Raw genomic sequence first — 20,679 nt, 5'->3', positions numbered from 1 at the left:
TATACCATGGACTGCCAGAAGAATGAACAAATCTGTCTTGGAAGAAGTATAGCCAGAATGCTCCTCAGAAGCAAGGATGGCAAAACCTCATCTTACATACTTCAGACATGTTATCAGGAGGGACCAGCCCATGGAGAAGGACATCATGCTTGCTAAAGCAGAGGGTCAGAGAAAAAGAGGAAGGCCCTCAACAAGATGGATTGACACAGTGGCTGCAACAATGGGCTCAAACACAGCAATGATTGTGAGGATGGCACAGGACCAGGCAGTGTTTCATTCTGTTGTACACAGGTTCGCTATGAGTCAGAACTGATTCGATGGCACTTAACAACAACACATTTGTATTCATTTCAGGGTCTACTTTAGGGGAAACCAACCCAAGATAGGCACCACCTTGGCAATTTATTGAGTGTCAAGAGGCTCTGGGAGGTAGGCATGTTGGAATGGATTTATTATATGAGACCAGGGAACCCACTACCTATTTATATTCCCTGCAAGGGCCCAGACTACATGCCCTTCACTATGACAATAAAGAATCTTGTGATTGTGGCACCAGCATCCTTGAGAAGTTTAGGTGGCTGTCTTCTATAGGTCAGAATTGACAGATGCCAATACAGAACTGGACTCTATAAAGTAAATGATATGGTTCTGGAAGCATCTAGGAGGCTAGGTGGGGGCCCTTTACTGTTGGAGGCAAGGTGGACATATTATCATAACTGGCAGTAAGACTGGAATGGAAACCGAAGTGCTTTGATAGTAAGCAGTTGACTAGGAAGTTGCTTTAAGTGTATAACTAAAAAAAAAATTAGAGCTGGTGAGGCGGCTGATGTCAGCCATCCCAATGAAAAATCGCAATCCTTTACCCAGCTTCCTAATCTAAGCTAGTTCTCAGACTCAAGCCCATTAATTAAAGAAGCCAGGCTGCCTTGAGAAATAAATTTATAATTCTACTGCAAGTAAATATAAAATAAATGGTCCTTCAATTCTTCCCTAAGGAGCCCATGACCATAGCCTAGACTAACTGTATACTGGAGAAAGGGAATACCTGAAGTACTGAATTTAGTGAGGGCCCCTCACTCACCCTAAGGCTCCAGTACCCAGTGTAGAGGCCAGTGGTCCGAGGGACCCCTGGACCATATACTACCTCTGGCACCACCCCTTCTCTGGATGGAAAGCTGCAAACACCTCATTTGGTGATCAGGGCCTGGACTAGGGCTTCTCTTGATCAGTGGAAGCTCCAGCATTTCTGTCTAGAAGGTGATATAGATGACAATCTGATTGGAAAGGGGGTGCACCCTAGGAGATTTACTTGAAAGTATGTTACCAGAGCAAGTTTTGAAACAGATTGTGTTTATTTGGGGTGATTTTCAGGTGCAGATAAAGGAAGATGCTTTGGTGTCGTCGCTTTGTGGCTCAAGAGGTGGCCAAGAGAAGTATCACTAGAGGATCTGGTGACTCATTTTGCACTATCCTGGTCCTTCCCAAGCTGAAAGTGCCTCTTCTGGGCCAGGCCCTTTGGAAATTGCTCAGGAACTAAAGGAATGTGGTTATTGGTAACCAGAGGCATTTAAGTGGTGTACAGGAGACCCCTAGTGGCCATGGCTCAGAAAACCTCAGGCATAGAGTAGTGCTCCTTATGGATCCGATGGCCTATTATCTTAGACAGAAGAACCATTACCCCAGGGCACAGAGATCATTGTTAAAACTGACAGACCACCATCAAGAGAGAAACATAAGCAGAGGGTTGGCAGACCCTGATGAGACAACAGGTACCATTACAAGACTGACAGACCAGGATGGATCAGACCAAACATTACAAACAGACCTAGATCAACATAAGAGGCAGCTGCTTTCCCTTCTGGGAGACCTCACTGGGGAAAAGTCAGACAACTGGACCTTTTTTGCCCTATAAGGACTTGCATTACCAGGCATGAATGGATTCCTAGACATTACAACGAGAAGCAAGTCAGTTCCAGAAACTGGATTCCTATCCTAAATAACTTGGGTCATATTTGAATATTCCTGGAAATGCTGACTATGGCTAGTATGTGCTTATCATATAGGCTCAGAACTCATGTCATTATTACAGGCTGTGCCAAGTAAACTTACAGTAAGAACTGATTCCTTGAAGCTCCAAGTAGTGAGGCCAGCTCCATGAATCTAGGGCAGTGAATTCTGGAAATGCTACCTCTAGATAGGGCTAAAGTCGAATGTAGCAGAATAGAAATGTCTTTGCTATACATGCTAGAAATCCGAGAGAGAGAGAGATATCTGGGCCAGTCTGTGGGAAATGTTGGTGTAGGCTCATTAAAAGTTGAGGAATAACTGAGGCTGAGCTGAGATCCGAGTCCTAAAGCAAGAATGAGCAGTCCAGACATTCTCAAAAATGCTGGCAAAGTCCAGGGCTAAAGTATTAAGAATAGGATGTGGAAACTGTTGTGTGCTAAAAACTGTGACCTGGATAAGCAGGGTGGAGGCAGATGGATTTCCTGAATTTTCAAGGACTATCTGAAACAGGCAGATTCTTTCTTTGGAGAAGTGAAAGATTAACATCTCTTGGAAACAGACTTGCTATAGGAAGTTTTGGGAATATTGTTATTTTTGCCTTCAACAGGATTAAAGAGGGTAATTTTTCTATGACACCAGAGTAGGTAGCCACAAGAGGACAGTCTGAATTAAGAAAGGATTTCACGGAGATGCAAATAGTTACCAAATCAAACTATTAATTGGTGAAAACAGGAGCCAGATCTCAGAAACTCTCAGAAAAAAAGAGGTAGTGGTAATTATTTATAAACATCTTAGTTTATTTGAATAGACATTTCACCAAAGAAAAAATACAAAAGGCCAACAAGCACATGAAAAGATGCTCAACGCCCATTCCAGGGGTTTAGTTTCATCTCCTCAGTGAAGGTCTTCTCTAATGACTCCTCTGAACTCCTGTGCAGTTCAACTCCAGAGAAGAGGTCTTTTTTTTTTTTTTTTTTTTTTTTTTACTGCAATTGATTTGAAGAAAGTAAGCTTCCTGACAGATAGGTGGTAAGGGTCCCATGCTTCTGAAGAGGGCCAAAGCCTCTCTTCCCTGTACCGGGTTCTGAGCAGCCTCTCAGGAAAAGGGGTGGAGACTGCGTTTTGCACCCTGGGCCTAAAATACTTCTCAGGAGGTTGAACTGGGAGTGGGTGAGGATGGAGGTAAAAAGATGGGAAGCGGAGGGGGGCTGGGGCATAGGGGGCCAGCCTTATGATGGCACACTCCCTGGAAATAGAGACGTAGTGAGCCCTAGTTAATTTCTGAGCCATTTCACATAAAAATGGAAATCCATGTGGTAGTCCAACTTTCTGGGAATATCATAAATTAATACATTTTGTTCAAAGATCAACCCTCTCAATTTTTAAAATATTATAAGCTTACAGAAAATTATGGAAAATAATTTAACAAATCTATGTATCCATTACTGAGTTTTATAAAGACTTAATATTGTCACATTTGTTCCATATCTTTTCTACTTCTACTTTTTAAAGAAGTCATTACAGATATAATCGAAACCACTTTGTATCCCTTGCCAATATCATTCCCTCTCCTTCCTTCAGAATTAGTCAATATCCTGAGTTTATCATTTTCTTGCATGTTGTAAGGTACTGTTTTGTGTTTGTTTTTTCACATTGTAAATATTTACTGTCTTTTGAAAAGGTATATAAACATGAGATTTTTACTATCGTAGGGGTTCGGGTCAGGGTGAAGGTTCCTATACACTGGAGGGGGCTTGTGTGATTTGAACCAAAGGAGGGCACACCCAGGCTTTCTTATCAATTTGCTCAGATTTGGGACAGAAGGGGAAGGTGAGAGGAGTAAGGCTTAACAGCCGTCAGAAGTCAAACATCAAAAAATGGAGCCAGACTCTTTATTACAGGCTACTGTATTGGAAAGTTCAGCTCTATAATGTAATACTTTCATTTTGAAGTCTAATTTGTCTAATATAGCTAAATCCACTTTCTTTTGATGAGTACATGCTTGTTACATATTTTCTCTCCATACTATTCCTTTCAACTTTCTATGTCCTTATGTTTTAAGAAGAATGTGGTGTTAGGATTGGAGGAAGACTCACTAACAACCTGCGATATGCCGATGACACAACTTTGTTTGCTGAAAGCGGACTTGAAGATCAAAGACTACAACCTTCAGTATGGATTACACCTCAACATAAAGAAAACAAAAATCTTCACAACTGGACCAATAAACAACATCATGATAAACAGAGAAAAGACTGAAGTTGTCAAGGATTTCATTTTACTTGGATCCACAATCAAGGCCCATGGAAGCAACAGTCATACGACATATGGCATTGGGCAAATTTGCTGCAAAAGACCTCTTTAAAGTGTTAAAAAGCTAAGGTGTCACTTTGAGGACTAAGGTGCGCCTGACCTAGGCCGTGGTGTTCTCAACTGCCTCATATGCATATGCAAAAGCTGGACAATGAATAAGGAAGACCAAACAAGAACTGACGCCTCTGAATTGTGGTGTTAGCAAAGAATATTGAATACACCACGGACTGCCAAAATAATGAACGAAGCTGTCTTGGAAGAAGTACAACCAGAATGCTCCTTAGAAGGATGGCGAGACTATGTCTCACATATTTTAGACATGTTGTCAGGAGGGATCAGTCCCTGGAAAAGGACATCACACTTGGTAGAGGGTCAGCGAAAAAGAGGAAGACCCTCAAGAAGATGGATTGACACAGTGGCTGCAACAATGGGCTTAAGCATAACAATGATTTTGAGAATGGCAAAGGACTGGGCAGTGTTTCGTTCTGTCGTACATAGGGTCACTATGAGTTGGAATTGACTCAATGGCACCCAAAACAACAACAACAAGGTTACATATCTTAGAACCCTAATTAAGATCCAGGCCTTTCTGCTTCCCACAGTTGCCTTCATTCTGCCTTTTCACTTCAATATACAATACACTCCTCAGTCATAAAGAAAGATTTTCTTTCTTAATCTAAGACATCCTACAGTGCCCAGGTAGAATTCCAAGGTCTTAGATGAAAAGGGATGCTTGAGGTCACAAAGGCCAATGTTCTACCCTAACAAGATCCCTAGGAAATGCCATCTAGTCTCTGCTTAGACACAACCATCGGCTAACCTTGACATCACTTGACGCTGCTCTTAAGTTAAAAGTGCCCGACAATTTTCTGAGGTTTTAGGAAAATATTAAAGCCCTGGTGGCGCAATGTTAAGCACTTGGCTTCTAACTGAAAGGTCAGTGGTTTGAACCCACCAACCACTCTGCAGGAGAAAAAGACCTGGCAATCTGCTCCTGTAAAGATTTCAGCCTAGGAAACCCTACGGGGCAGTTCCACGCCACTTCTACAGGGCCACTGTGAGTTGGAATTGACTCGACGGCACACAACAACAACAGGGAGATCTCTTTAAGTTTTACCCATAGATCCTAGTTCTGCCTCCCTAAAACACAGAGGCAAACAGCTTCATTCTACTACTCAAATACTTTAGGACATGACCACTGACCACAAGCTTTTAGTTCAGATTAAGCATCCAATTCTCTATTTTCTCTCCATGGAGTCCTATTTTTATTCCCTGTGGAAGCCACATGACCTGTCATGAAATGACGGTCAACAGTATTGTCCGTGGGCAACTTTCCAGATTGAAAACCAAAATAAAAAACTGGCAAAGCACAGTTAATTCCCACCTGGAGAGGGTTGTCTTTTTACAGCATGTACTCAAGCATCACAGGATGGAAATCTGTCTCCATACCCTTCTTTTCTCTCCTCTCACTCGCTAGCACTTACTTTGTAAGGCAACCCTTTGTACTGTCATCCATGTAAGATGCTAAGGAGAAGTGACAAAAAAAAATTTTTTTTAGAAGTCCAGCCTGATCTCATCATAGGCAAAAGAGGGTACAGAAAAAGAAAAGGCTGTCAGGTCTGGGGTCAGGTGAAACTAAGGTGGCTTGGGCTATGGGTGTTCCTCTTGATACCCATCATGCCAAACACACACCTAGCTTTTACCCAGAATACTCACTACCTGGTTTCTGCCTGAGCTCTACGACAGTTCTCTCCCTTCCACCCACCAATAAACTCACATAAGATGGCGTTCATTTACAAAAGGTAGGCTATGTTTATTTAGAGTCACAGATCAGTTGCCTGATTCAGTGTGACTCAAGACCACAAAGACTTGACTCCATTCTGAGTCCCAGGGTTGGGGCCCAGACTGGCAGGAGTGCTGCTTGGGGCCCATTCACAGGTTTACAAGTTTCTCATTGAGGGCAATCTGTGACTGTGTAAGATTGGCCAGGTAGGTCACCATTAGCAGATCCTGGAAGAGAAAGAATCCATGAGTGAGTGGCTGGGTGGAAAGGGACCAGAAAATCTGGTCCTGGCCAGCTCCACGGTGGTCACTGAGAGTGAGGACTGTTCTGGATAAACAACAGCTGGGTGAGACCGAGCAAGAGTCAAAGACGGAAGACGGGAAGGAAGGAAATGCTTGAGAACACTTTCTCATCAATACTGTTACCCTTATAGACTAGGGGTTCTTAAGCTGAGATCCAAAGATAGAATACAGGGGGTCTGTGAACTCAAGATGGGAAAAATAAAAAATCGTATTTTCATGCACCTCTAACTACGGCTGTTAATCAAAAGGTCAGCAGTTCGAATCCGCCAGCCGCTCCCTGGAAACCCTATGGGGCAGTTCTACTCTGTCTTACAGGGCCATGCTATGAGTTGGAATCGACTCGACGGTAATGGTTTCTTTTTTCCCAGTCATGAATATAAGTAACAAGTCAGAGTAGTATCAATAGTACCTGAGACAATGAAATCAAGAAAGAAGGAAGGGAATCTCCTGAAGGTGGGCACTATCTCATCCTTCCTCCCAACCTGGACTGCAAGGGTGCTGAAGGTGAAGCCTGCTTCCTCTATTCTACTCCAGACCATCCCACCCACCTCCCTAGCCTCCTTCATGTTCCTGTCGAAGTGATGAGGTGGGGGGCAGGACCCAGGCTCCCAGAGGCCCAGGTGTAGCACTCACATTGATGTTGCTGTTGAGCATGGTCTCGAAGTCATCAGGAACGATTTTGGGTACTTGGTTAACCAGGCTCATCAAGAAGCGGCCCACAGTATTGTCAGCTGACACCTTTCCAGACTGAACATCAAAACAAAGATTCAACGAGGCAGTTAATTCTTACCATTGAGAGGACTGTCATTCACCAGCACATCCTTCAGTGACCCTGGAGTGGAGATCTGTGCCCTCCCCTTTGTTTTCCCTCTGCCCTCCTTACCAGTACATCCTCTGCATACTGCAATACTGTGCTTAGGGCATCCTGGATGCGAGCTGACGCCCCTCCGACCTGCTGCAAGTCACTTGACAGTCCGATAACCCGGTTGGGGCTGAAACAGGTCTTCATAATCAGGTCAACTGTGGGGGTGTTGTGAAGAGACACAGGAAACCAAGTCATCCCATCATGAAGGAGATGGTCTCTATCTAGCCCTTCTGACTCTTGCCACCCTCCCTTTGGACTCATTCAGCTTCCCAAATTCACTGCTCTGCCCTTACAGCTTTCCTTCCTCCTGGTAGAGCCAGCTCCTTCATCTAGTGCTATGTTAATCTTTGATTTTGGTATCCTATGAATGGCCACATAGCCTCTGGTGCTGATAATTTCCCACCTCTAACAATTTCTCGAAGAATTCCCTTTACACAGGAGAATGACTGTGACTTCTAATCAATACAAGCCTTACAATAACTCCTATTCCTGAATCCTAATGCAGAATCATTCACAGACTTAAAAAAAAAATGCAATAAACTCTGGGTCCCAATCGTGATCTATAAAATCAGAATTCTGGCAGTGGGACTCTGGTACCTGTATTAAGCACAAGTGCCACAGAAACCTCTCATATACGGCCAGGGTTGAACATACCCTACTTAAACACAGAGTTTGCTCTCCCTCACTTTGCCTCAGGAGCCCAGCATCCACATTCAAACACATTCACTGGGAATCTGTTTTGTCTCTGAACCTCCTCCATTCCCACTACTGCTATGAGGGCCCAGTGTGAGTCATTTTCATGTAAACCTTGATCACACCTGATGTAATATCTTGAGGGTCTCACAAGGACTAGGGAGAAGGCACCTGGTTAGGAGACAGGCTAATATGAATAAAAGGGATTTAAACTGACCTCTGAAAAGAAGGGAGAAAAAAGCCCCCTCACTTCTACATAAGAAGCAGACTTAAGTATAACTGTGACATGACGGGAAAGGGATTTGTAGAAACGAGTAATTATAAGCCATTAATTTAATAGCAAACCCTCTGCTAGACCCCTCACAACATATGACAGACTAATGAGTCAGGATAGACTGAGAAGGACTGCACCAGCACAGTGTATGGGAAATAAATAGGCCTGAAGTAAACATTGGTGAATACATTTACCAAACACACTGTTTGTTGTGCTCTTCAGACTGTAGTCTTCAAAGAAAAGAGCCTGCCACAGTACAGGATAAAATCAATCCTTTCCTAGTATGGGCCACATCACTGGCAGAAAAAAGATGTAGTAAAGTTGGAGACATCAACTCATACGCAGCTGCTAGAAAATCTCAATCTGCTAAAACATTAGTATCTGAAAAATTAACTTGTCTTCACGACAATGTCCTCCCTAACAGGAAGAGAAAGTTTACTTTTAAGAAATAGGGCTGGAGACACTGGTAGGCCTTTCTATCTTCGCAATCACACAGGGTTAATAAGCGCTATATTCCTTGTCTGCTTTAAACTACCCAAGGCCCTCCATCCTTTCACAGAGCAGCCACTTCCTCCCCACAAAATGCCAGAGACCTCTGAGGAGGGTCTGGGAAGGCTACTTACCTCCAATGCGTTCGGTGTCATAATAGGCATATTTCACTGTCAGAGGTGTGAACATCACCCCCATGGTCCTCCCAGGGACACCCATTAAAGTGCTGGGGAGAGAGAAGGTAAAGGTAAACAAATGCCCTTGAGAGAGGGTTTCCACGCCTAGTCTAGGCTGGAAAAGCAGCACCACAGTGAGAAGTAAGAGTATGGAGGCACGAGTATGGCTTCCAAGGTTCCGAGATAAGAAGGCTGAGGCCACCTGAACCCTAGAGGTCTCGTGGGAATGAAAGTCACTTTTTCCCCTTACCTCATTCCACACAACAAACCCTTGGCCTATGAGAGGGGACTCAGCTTTCAGTCCTTGCCTGGTAACTTTTAGAGGATTACTTCATATACTGTACAATCTTGGTGGTGAGCAGGTCAGAGGACTGGATTTCCCTATGGAGCTGGCTGTCTATACATCAATCTCATGGAAAGAAGAGATAGGGGTGTGTCTTTTCTGGGATCGAGCCCTTCATTAATACCTTGGTTCACATAATGAAAAAACATGGCTCCTGCCCACCAACACTACTGGATTGGGGGCTATAAATAATCTCACTAATGATGAGTGTGTTTACTAAGTCAACCACACACTTCTAAGTCAATTTTGAGGTGTCTTTATGTAAGAAATCAGGCAATAGCCAGGGCTTACTGCTACAGCCCACAAGGACTTGGCATCCTCCGTATTTGTCTTATATATGATAATTAATGTGCTACGTTAGTATCAGACACAGAAACAATACAAAATTCAACAGTATAAGAGATGCGCTAACGGATGCCTTCATCATAATGGGAAGATATAATCCTTCAACTCCCACAGCAGCACCTTCTTCAGCATGCCACTAGGACCTTTCTCAACATCCCCCATCAACTGAAGTTTTAACTGCCAGCAAGCTCAATGTGTCAAATATTACTGCCACTCAACCTTGAGTTAATAGATGCCCTCAAAATAAGGACAGTCTTCCTTTAATCTGTACTACTCCGAGTACTATGCTCAGTTCTAGGGATAATGATGAACTAAGGGGTAGCTCAGGAAAGCAATAGAACATGGTGGAGAATCATGAAGAGTACCATATAAGGATCAACTGTGAGTTATCTAGCTTCTAGAAAAGATGACATGAAAGAAACTGATAGCTTCCTCAAATATCTAAAGGGCTGTCATCTGAAAGTGGTTAAGAGTGATAAGTAGAAGCTTGAGGTAGAACTAAGCATCAGTGAGTGGAAATTACAGGGACAGATTTTGTTTCAAGGTAAAACCTTTCTTACGGTAACTGTTGAGAGACAAGAAATGGGCTTCCTTAGAAGGCAGTTGAATTATACACTGAAGGAATTCAATTTGCTTGGGGTGAGGGGGTGGAGGGGTAGGGGGAGTTATCCAGGCTAAACTAGATAGTCTTTCGTGCCCTTGTGGCCCAAGACTGTGGTCACCTGACATAGGCCTTGATGCTCATGCGGCCATTTTGGAGGCTTGTGTCCACAGTGAGGTGAATAGGGTTGGGGGCCTCTCGGCTGTAGTACTCATGGATCAGCACAGAGTGCTCTGTGATGTCATGGCCTGTAGCATACCTGGAAAATAGAACATAGTTATGGAGGTCAACAAATGGACTCATGTCTACATGTGACATAAATGCCAAACTGGTGGTGGCGGTACGGGTGTCTCCAGATATCTCACACTCCAATAAGAGCAATTCCCACTGACACCCCAAATGCCAAAAACAATAGTGTTATAAATGCTAGTATTCTCTCCTCACACTGTAAACCATACAAATCAAGTAAAAGGCTGATGTAGAGTTCTCGAAAAATCGCTAATCACCAGTAAGGCAAAAAGATCTGTTCAGTATAAGCTACAATTCAAAATAAATGTTCTTGGCTTCACAAGGATCAGACCTGCCAGCAAAACATACTAAAGTCATAGTTCCTTGAAGTAATATGGAGTCCCTGGGCAGTGCAAATGGTTAACATGCTTGGCTGCTAATCAAAAGGTTGGAGGTTTGAGTCCACCCAGAGGTGCCTCAGAAGAAAGGCCTGGTGACCTACTTCACAGCCACTGAAAAGATCACAGCCATTGAAAACTCTATGGACTATTTTGTCCATGTTCTATTCGGACACACATGGGATAACCATGAGTTCGAATCAACTCAATGGCAACTGGTTGGTACTGGGGTGAGGTAACATACTTCTAATACGAGTCTGGTGGAAGGACACCTTAGCAATCACTGGGAGACTTTCCATTTCCCTCCTCAACTTACCAGCCCAGGATGAGCTCATTTGGAGAAACTTTCTTGTGCAATTCATACATGTTCTTGGCAAATTCCATGTCAACAGCCACCTAAGAAGGAAGACAGGAAAAGAAGCTAAGAAGCCAGAAGCCTATAGAGAAAATAGATAGGCCACCCCCAGCAGAGAGAACAGGCCCAGGACAAGCACCATACAAATGGAACAAAGCTCCTTGGGCTGAAGGAGCTCCACTTATGAGCACCACATATGGTACAAAGGAGCCCAGCAAATGAACAGCTAGAGACTAGAGAGGGCAGCCCAGATAACTACTCACCTCATCTTCAGACTCATTGTGAGGCACTGAGAAGCAATTGGTAACTTCCACTGAGTGCTTGTCAACAGTTCCTGTAAAGAAAATTGTTCATGTGTTATGTAATCCTAGGGCTCCAAACGGCCTCCAACTACTTTCAAAATGCTTTAGGAGGTCTCTTCAAAGTCCACACTGAAAGTCAAAGTCCACTCTTCAAAACACCACACTGAACTCACTAGTTCCAACCTTAGCCACGTGCATCAAGGAGACCAGTATTCTCCAAAGAACTGAAACCTTGGAGCAATTGCCAACTCCTTCCTGTAAACATTACCAAATAGGGTCTAGTCTTCCTTCACAGGGTCTCCTTTTGTCTGCTACTTTCCACTACCAGCCCTATTCCAGACCTTCACTCTATGACCTTGATATATATGTATTTTTCCCCCTAAATTTTATTTATTTTGTGGTTGATGAGAATATACACAGCAAAATGTACACCAATTCAACAGTTTCCACACGTACAATTTAGTGACATTAATTACATTCTTTGAGTTGTGCAACTATTCTCACCCTCCTATTCTAAGCTGTTCATTCCTCATTAACATAAACTCACTGCCCCCAAATCTTTTGAGTTGCTGTTAATTTGATCCCATATAGTTCTTAAAAGAGCATAACGCTCAAGACAGACATTTTTTACTAGTTAAGCTAACCTATTATCTTGTTTTAAGAAGACTTCAGGGGATATTTTTGTTTAAAGTTTAAAGATAATCTCAGGGCAATAGTTTCGGGGTTCATCCACCCTCCACGGCTCCAGAAGGTCCGGAGTCCATGAGAATTTGAAATTCTGTTCTGCACTTCCCCTCTCTTGATCAGGATTCTTCTATGGAATCTTTTATCAAAATGTTCAGTAATGGTAGTCGCGCACCATCTAGTTCTTCTGGTCTCACAGCAAAGGAGGCAGTTGTTTATGGATGCAATTAGCCACACATTCCATATCCTCCTCCTATTCCTGACTCTCCTTCTTCCTCTGTTGCTCCAGGTGAACAGAGACCAATTGTTGTGCCTTGGATGGCCATTCGCAAGCTTTTTAGATCCCAGGCACTACACAACAAATTAGGAGATAGAATAGAAGCACTAAACACATTATTAGGCCAATTAACTGGGATGTCCCATGTAACCATGACCCTAAACCTTCAAATCAAGGAACCAAATCCCATGAAATGTTCAATTGTACATGTACATATATATACACACACACATATATATATATAATTTTGGTAAAAACATATATAACAGAACATTTATCAATTCAACATTTTTTACACATACAATTCAGTGACACTGATTATGTTCACCACATTGTGCAATCATCACCCCTATCTATTTCTAAATTATTCTACCACCACTAACAGAAACTCATTGTCCCCTAAGCAAAACTCCTCCTTTCCCCCTCCCTCCCATCCCTGGTAACCACTAATAAATTTTGGTCTCTATATATTTGCCTATTTCACATAAGTGTGATCATACAGTATTTTATGACCTTGATTTTTCAGTCTCAAGGAGCCCTGGTGGCACAGCGGTGGGCTGCTAACTGAAAAGGTGGTGGTCTGAACCCACCAGCCACTCCATGGGAGAAAGATGCGACAGCCTGCTTCCGTAAATATTCCAGCATTGGGAACCCTATGGAGCAGTTCTACTCTGTCCTAGAGGGTTGCTCTGAGTCGGAATCAACATGACAGCAATGGGTTTGGTTTTGAGATTTTCTTCCTGTAAATTAATCTGCAGAGCTACCTGAAGATTCTAATACTGTCCATACAGATCACCTAATAGCCTAGTCTCAAATTCTGACCACAATTTTAGGAAGCTTCACCTGTACCTCCCTTTAGTCATCTGGTCCTGTGATCACAGCCTTAACTCTATCATCATCCAGAAACCCTTCTACCTGTGAACTTTAAATGTCAATCTTTACCACAACCTTCTATCCTCCTAGTTCTGACACATTTACTCCCACTACATTTGCTTCCTGACCTCACTAAGACCAACAGTGACTTGACTTCTCCGTTATCTTCTAATCTACTGGCACTTCCCAACCCAGACTTCCAAGCGCTTCCCTATCCACCACAGATCACAATGTGGCCTATACCCCCTAGTGAATGTCCAATTCTACTTCACTATGCTTTCTTTCCCTTAGCTGAAAGTATGTTCCAAAACCCAAAGGATACGCACTCTTTCTTATTAGACTTCTCGTTAGCACTTAACAGACTTGACCCCACCCCGTTTCCATCTTGAAATTTTCTTTTCCCTAAGCTTCCACGACACCAGTCTCTCCTAGTTTTCTTCCTACTTTTCTGGCTGTATCTTTTCAGTCTTCTTTGATGTCTACTCCACCTCTGACTTCTCAAATTTCCAGGGTTCTGAGGTCTCCTATCTTCTCATTCTACATTCCTTCCCTAGGTCAGGCCCTGCCACTCTTCTTGTAAATAAAGTTTTACGGAAACATAGCCATGCTCAATCGTTTACATATCGTCTATGGCACATATTGTCAATGACACAGCTCCTATATCTATGTACTTGTCCACAACTCTTTTGTACTCCAGATCTTTATATTCAATTTTCTACTTGGTAACTCCACCTGGATGCTCAATAGACACCTCAAAGGAACATGTCCCAAACGTAATTCAACCCCTACATTCCATCCCTGTCTAATTCCACACCCAACAAGAGATCTGAGTCATCCTTGATACTTTCTTCTCTGTAATCCCTCATTTCTAATTCATACCAAGTCCTAGAAACTCTATCTCCTATCTCTCAATTCATCTGCTCCTCTCCACTCCCACTCCCTACACTTTGGAATTACTAGAACATTTTCCATCTGGCATCCATGCATAGCTCTTGCCTCCCTCTTAGCCACTCTCCACAGAGCAGCCAGAATGATCTTTAATTCCTATTCAATCTTAGATGAAATTCTTATTGCTCAGGGAGATCTCCCGTGAGTCACTCCAAAGCAGGCTAGGCTGTCATTCTGTCCTCTCACAAAAATCCAAACTAAACCAGTTGCTATTGAGTTGATTCCAATTCATGGCGACCCCATGTGTTCAGAGTAGAACTGTACTCCATAGAGTTTTTAAGGCTGTGACCTGTCAGAAGCAGACTGCCAGGCCTTTCTTCAGAAGCACCTCTGGGTGGATTCAAACCACCAACCTTTCAGTTAGTAGTAGAGCACTTAACCATTTACACCACCCAGGGCTCTGTCCTCCCATAGTTCCCTGTAATTCTCCTTCACAGCACTTTGCACATTTGTAATTATTTAATACCACTATGGCTCCTCACTTTGCTAGCTTCATTGCCCGCCACCTCTCCTCTCTTTCCTACATCCCTGAATAAGGAACTATTCAGATACTGGACTTGCCAAACTCTCTTACGCTTTTTTTTTTTTAATGGTAATATAAATCGATATAATGTAATATAAATTTGGGAAAAATCCACCACCTTAACAAATGAACCATGTTCATTTTTCCATGTTCAGTCTGTGTATCTTTTTTTTCTTCCATTTTTTTAAATTGTGCGTTAGGTGAAAGTTTACAGCACAAATTAGTTTCTTATTCATCCAGTTTTCCTGTCCCTTCCTGCCTTCTCAGCTTGCTTTGGGGCGGGCGTTGCCCATCTGGTGTCATATACTTGATTGAGCTAAGAAGCATGTTCCTCACCTGTGTTAGTTTGTTTTATAAGCTTGTCTTTGGCTGAAAGGTAGGCTTTGGGAGTGGCTTCAATTCTGAGTTAGCATGGTGTCTGGGGGCCAGAGTTCTGGGGATTCCTCCAGTCCATCAGACCAGTAACTTGGCTTTTTTTTGTGAATCAGAATTTTGTTCTACATTTTTCTCCTGCTGTGTCTGGGACCCTCTACCGTGATCCCTGAGTGGTAGGTGGTGGTAGCCGGGCACCATCTAGTTCTTCTGGTCACGGGCTGGTGGAGGCTGTGGTTCACGTGGTCCATTAGATCTCTGGACTAATATTTTCCTTGTGTCTCTGGTTTTCTTCCTTCTCCTTTGCTCCGGATGGGATGGGACCAATCGATGTATCTTAGATGGCCACTTGCAAGCTTTTAAGACCCCAGACGCTACTCATCCAAGTAGGATGTAAAACATTTTCTTTATGAACCGTTACGCCAATTGACCTAGATGTTCCCGGAGACCATGGTCCCCAGCCTTCGGTCCCAGCAACTCAGTCCCTCAATGTGTTTGGATGTGTCTAGGAAGCTTCTATGACTTTGCCTTGGTCAAGCTGTGCTGACTTCCCCTATACTGTGTGTCGTCTTACCCTTCACCAAAGTTAACACTTTTCTACTATCTAGTTAGTGATTCCCCCTCCCTCATAACCATCAAAGATTGTTTTTTTGTGTGCATATAAACCTTTTCTTGGCTTTTTAAAATACTGGTCTCATACAATATTTGTCCTTTTGTGACTGAATTATTTCATTCAGCATAACGCCTCCAGATTCATCCACGTTGTGAGATGTTTCGCTGATTCATTGTTCTTTATTGTTGCATAGTATTCCGTTGTGTCTACCTACCATAATTTATCCATTCACCTGTTGAGCATTTAGTTTTCCATCTTTTTGGAAACATTTTTCCATCTATTGTGAATAATGCTGCAATGAATGAACATGGGTGTGCATATGTCTATTTGTGTGATGGCTCTTATCGCTCTGGTCTTTCACACTTCTTACATTTGCTTTAATGCCCAGTTCAAAAGCCATCTTTTCTGTAAAGCTTTTCCCAGCCTTCCAAGATAGTCTTCTGTATTTTCCTGGCACTTTGAGCACCCTTCTATTAAGAGCACTTATCACACTATATTCTTATTACTTGTATATAAGATTATTTCTCCATTTTAAGGTTAGAGTACAGCTCATCTTCTCAAACTTTGAATTCGAAGTATCTAACAGTTTCCAGGACTTAAAAGGCACTAATGACCTCATTTAACCAAATGAAATGTTTCTTGAATTAACATGTACCAGAAAAATTTTAACTCCCTAGCAGGCAGGATCTATGCTTCATGCTTGTATAAGCACCGCCGCTATAACACCTAGCACTGTACCATCATCTCCATCTGCAAGAGGATCTTCCAGAGAATCGCTGTAATATCTGGGGCACTAAGTATAAACCAGGGTGCCCTAGTGGCACAGTGGTTAAAGCACTCGGCTGCTGAAAGGTCAGCAGTTCAAATCTACCAGCCTCTCCACGGCAGACAGATGTAGCAGTCTCCTTCTGTAAAGATTTCAGCCTTGGTAACTCTACGGGGCAGTTCTACTCTGTCCTACAGGGTAACTATGAGTTGGAATTGACTCGACGGCAATGTTTTTTTTTTTTTAAAGCATAAACCTTAAGTGGAGAATTGTTCCTTTAGTTAAATAGTTCCACAGAGTTCAGAAACCTTGACAGTGGGGCTGAAGGATTAAGTCAGTGTCTGTTGAGTGCCAAGTCAGTGATGCAAAAATCATTTGTTACAGGAGCTCAAAGCAGGGCACAGTCACAGAATACTCTTATACTTACGTTAAGAATGGGTTGAGGGTGGGGCATGGGATGGAAGACTGGTACTAAATATTTGTCCCAGGAACCTGGCATGTGGGTAGAACCTTAAAAAACAAATGAGGCACAGAAGGAATGGCACTTGTAACAAGGCAAATATAAACATAAAGGCTTGGTTTGAGAAGAGCCATGGCTGTGTCTAGAAGGTAAGGGATTTAGTTTCTCTAAATACCAAATGCTATACTCACAAAGACAGAAAGCAGAATGTGTGTGTGTGTGTGTGTGTGTGTGTGCGTGTGCGTGTGCGTGTTTGGAGTACTGTAGTGAGCAGTTTGAACACACCAGCCACTCCACAGGAGAAAGATGTGGCAGTCTGCTTCCACAGCCTTGGAAACCCTATAGGGCAGTTCTACTCTCTTCTACAGGGTTTCTATGAGTCGGAATGGACTTGCCAGCAATGGGTTAAAGCCTGACTTAGTAAAGCTGTTTTGCATTGGTAAAGCTGTTTTGCATCTGTGTCAGAAGTGAGTTAGACGCTTTCTTTAATAATTTAGTTCTACCAATGACTAAGTCTAAAGTAGCCCTCAAAGGAACTAACTTTGGGTAATCTGCCTAAGGCACATGGCTAACATTTGGTGGTGTCTGCCTACAAATCTTGTAGATGTCTAAAGCCTGTGATAAAATGGAATGAAAATGAATCTGGTGGGACCAGCAGTCCCCAGAGAAAGAGATTTATTATTAACAACACATCTTCAGAACTTTTAAGTTTTAAAAACAACTTTAACATAAAACATCTATTCTCCAAACTGGAACATGGGCAGGGAAAAGATTATTCTTTGATTTGAAGGTCCAACAGAATCATAAACAGATCAATCCAACTGTTTTCGTCCAAATGGAGAACTAGAGACAGCACTGGGAAAATGGGGTCTATCACATCAGAGATGGTAGTAAGGGAGATTCAGGGACAAAGGAGCAGGCTCAGAGGTTTAGGTAGGCAGGATATTATAAAACCTTCAATGGGCTCCAGCCAAACTGGTTTACTTATATTAGGAGGAGTATCTTTTTATAGATGCCTCCACTCCTTTGCCAGCTGGTTAGAAACTTCTTTGTAACCATCTGGAAAACAGAGACATTTAGTCAGTGGATTAAAAAAAACTATTAAAAAAAACAAAACAAAACACACAACCATTGCCATTAAGTCATTCCCTACAGAACCGAGTAGAACTGCCCCATAGGGTTTCCAAAGAGCGGCTTGTGGATTCGAACTGCTGACCCTTTGATTAGCAGTGAACGCTTAACCACTGCACCACCAGGATTCCAGTCAGTGGATAAGGGAGGGAAAAGTGGCCACTGGGCTTAGAGAGTCAAGAATCCTAGTTCCAATTTAGTCACTTGCTAGATGGCATATGAGCTCATTTTTGGTAGACTAAAGCTAATCATACTCGACGTGAAATGCTGTTGGAAATAAAATCACTTAATACACAATATTTATCAACAAATAATAACCACTCATGATGTGTTTTCTGTTGCCCAAAGTGACAGTAAGCCCGCAGAAAAGAGAGGTTTAAGTTCCTCGGGAAGATAAGTTACAGCAGAAAGAAGAGACGGAGAGACAAGCAAGGACTCAATGGGGGTAGGAGAAGGAGGCAGAACGCCAAAAATGAAAGCTTTAATGAGAAGGGGGAGCAATAAACGGGAGATAGGAAAGAGAGAACGTCGATTTTCTTTCACCACTCACCCAGCAGGGTCCCGATAACGCGGGCAGCGCCCTCATTACGTCGCTCATAGCTGTCCACGATAGAAGCTAAAATCACCGGGTGCAGCCGGACCACGCGGCCGCCGGGGAAGGGCCCTGGGAGAGCCGGACCAGGCGGCGGCGGCGCCGAGGTCTGCGCTGGGGCTTGCACTGAGGCCGGGCTCTGCGCTGAGGCCGCGGTCGTTGCCGCTGCTGCCGCCGGGTCTGAGGATGACGCAGGGGCAGGAGCAGTAGCTGGAGTCGGGGACGGGGCCGGAGCCGGAGTTGGGGCTGAGGCTGGAGCCGGCGCCGCAGCCGGTGCTGGGGCTGGAGAGGCGGGAGAAGCACTCGCTGGCGAAGTCGGTGTGGCCATCTTGTCGAAAGAGAAAGAGCCAAGAGCGGAAGGGAGTGAGTTGAAGAGTTTTATGACTTTGATAGGCTGAATATGTACCACGTGAACTGTATCTTTCCACCTATTGGTTACGGATGACGCTTCTCGGGGCACTAACATTTCCTGCTCTGTTTGTAAATTCTTCCGGAGTTTGTCTGATTGCTTTCAGTCCGATGCGCACGCCGTAAAAGCAATGGTAAATAGTTCCGAGTAAACTTGAGATGGTGCTGGGAGAGAGAAGCGATGCAACTCAGTTTGCGCACCTGCCGCCAGAGGGAGCCAGAGAGCTGCGCAAGGTCGCAATTCGTGTTTTCAGACTTCAATGGGAAAATGGATGTCAAACTTCTCATTAGGGCTTTGTTCTTGACCACATCATAAGGTGTCAATAGGACAGTTCGTTCATTCAACAATTTAAGTGCCTACTATGTGCTAGGTGCTCTTTTAGGGGCTTTGTATTTATCAGTGGATAAAGACAAAGATCCTTAAATAGCTTACATTCTAGCGGGGAAAGATAAGTAACTATCCAATACAGTTGTTATTAGGTGCCGTGGAGTCAATTTTGATTTATAGTGACCCCATATGACAGAGTAGAACTACTCCACAGGGTTTGCTAGGCTGGGTGGCGCAGCGGTTAAGTACTCGGCTGCAAACCGAAAGGTTAGCAGTTCAAACCCACCAGCAGCTCCGCAGGAGAAAAGACCCAGCGGTCTGCTCCTGTAAACGTTGTTGTAGGGGTGCCGATGAGTCAATTCAGCCTCATAGCGACCCTATGTACAATAGAACGAAACACTGCCCGGTCCTGCGCCATCCTCACAATCGTTTTTATGCTTTAGCCCATCGCTGCAGCCACTGTGTCAATCCATCTCGTTGAGGGTCTTCCTCTTTTTCACTGACCCTATACTCTACCAAGCATGATGTCCTTCTGCAGGGACTGATCCCTCCTGATAATGTGTCCAAAATATGTGAGACGTAGTCTCGCGTCCTTGCTTCTAAGGAGCGTTTTGGTTGTACTTCTTCCAAGACAGATTTGTTCCTTCTTATGGCAGTCCATGGTATATTCAATATTCTTTGCCAACACCACAGTTCAAAGGAGTCAGTTCTTCTTCTGGCTTCCTTATTCATCGTCCAGCTTTCACACTCATATGAGAGGACTGAAAACATCATGGCTTGGATCAGGCGTACCTTAGATTACAGCCTAGGAAACCCTATGGGCCAGTTCTACTCTTTCCTTTAGAGTCGGCTATGAGTCAGAATTGACTCAAGGGCACACGACAACAACAACAACAATCTTTACAGCAGTAGATTTCCAGGTCTTTCTCCCCCAGAGGGAAACTCTAGAGGGTAGTGGTTAAGAGCTCTGCTGCTCACCAAAAGGCTGGCAGTTGAGTCCACCAGGTGCTCCTTGGGAACTCTATGGGGCAGTTCTACTCTGTCCCATGGGGTCACTATGAGTCAGAATCGACTTGATGGCAATGGGTTTGGTTTTTTTTTTTGGCTCCCCCAGAGCCACCAACTGGGTTCAAACCGCAAACCTTTCTGCTAGCCGTCAAGTGCTTAACTTTTGTGCCACCAGGGCTCCTTGTCTGTATAATAACTTAGATGTTAAGTGCTGTAAGGATA

General features: G+C 43.5%; 1 protein-coding gene across 1 annotated transcript; it reads right to left on the bottom strand.

Annotated features, from left to right (window-relative positions):
* Positions 1-6,111: 6,111 nt before the first annotated feature.
* Positions 6,112-19,077, bottom strand: EIF3F (eukaryotic translation initiation factor 3 subunit F). The gene is made up of 8 exons (XM_004369613.3): positions 18,672-19,077; positions 11,436-11,506; positions 11,134-11,213; positions 10,313-10,450; positions 8,861-8,952; positions 7,289-7,425; positions 7,039-7,152; positions 6,112-6,330 (listed from the first exon to the last, which is right to left on the bottom strand). The coding sequence occupies exons 1-8, from the start codon at positions 19,039-19,041 to the stop codon at positions 6,253-6,255; spliced, it is 1,080 nt and encodes a 359-aa protein (XP_004369670.1). The 5' UTR covers positions 19,042-19,077; the 3' UTR covers positions 6,112-6,252.
* Positions 19,078-20,679: the final 1,602 nt, after the last annotated feature.

Source organism: Trichechus manatus, unplaced genomic scaffold (assembly GCF_000243295.1).
Source record: "Trichechus manatus latirostris isolate Lorelei unplaced genomic scaffold, TriManLat1.0 scaffold00006, whole genome shotgun sequence".
Lineage (NCBI taxonomy): Eukaryota > Metazoa > Chordata > Mammalia > Sirenia > Trichechidae > Trichechus > Trichechus manatus.
Note: the sequence above shows the minus strand (reverse complement) of the source record. Positions and strands in the feature narration are given on the sequence as shown.

What these genes read in the sequence shown, in the direction of transcription:
- EIF3F (XM_004369613.3), bottom strand. Translation starts at nt 19,041, where the DNA reads ATGGCCACACCGACTTCGCCAGCGAGTGCTTCTCCCGCCTCTCCAGCC. An exon ending in TGACACCGAACGCATTGGAG is followed by an intron (nt 7,426 to 8,860) that starts GTAAGTAGCCTT and finishes ACACCCCCACAG; the next exon opens with TTGACCTGATTATGAAGACC. An exon ending in AGTATGCAGAGGATGTACTG is followed by an intron (nt 7,153 to 7,288) that starts GTAAGGAGGGCA and finishes TTTGATGTTCAG; the next exon opens with TCTGGAAAGGTGTCAGCTGA.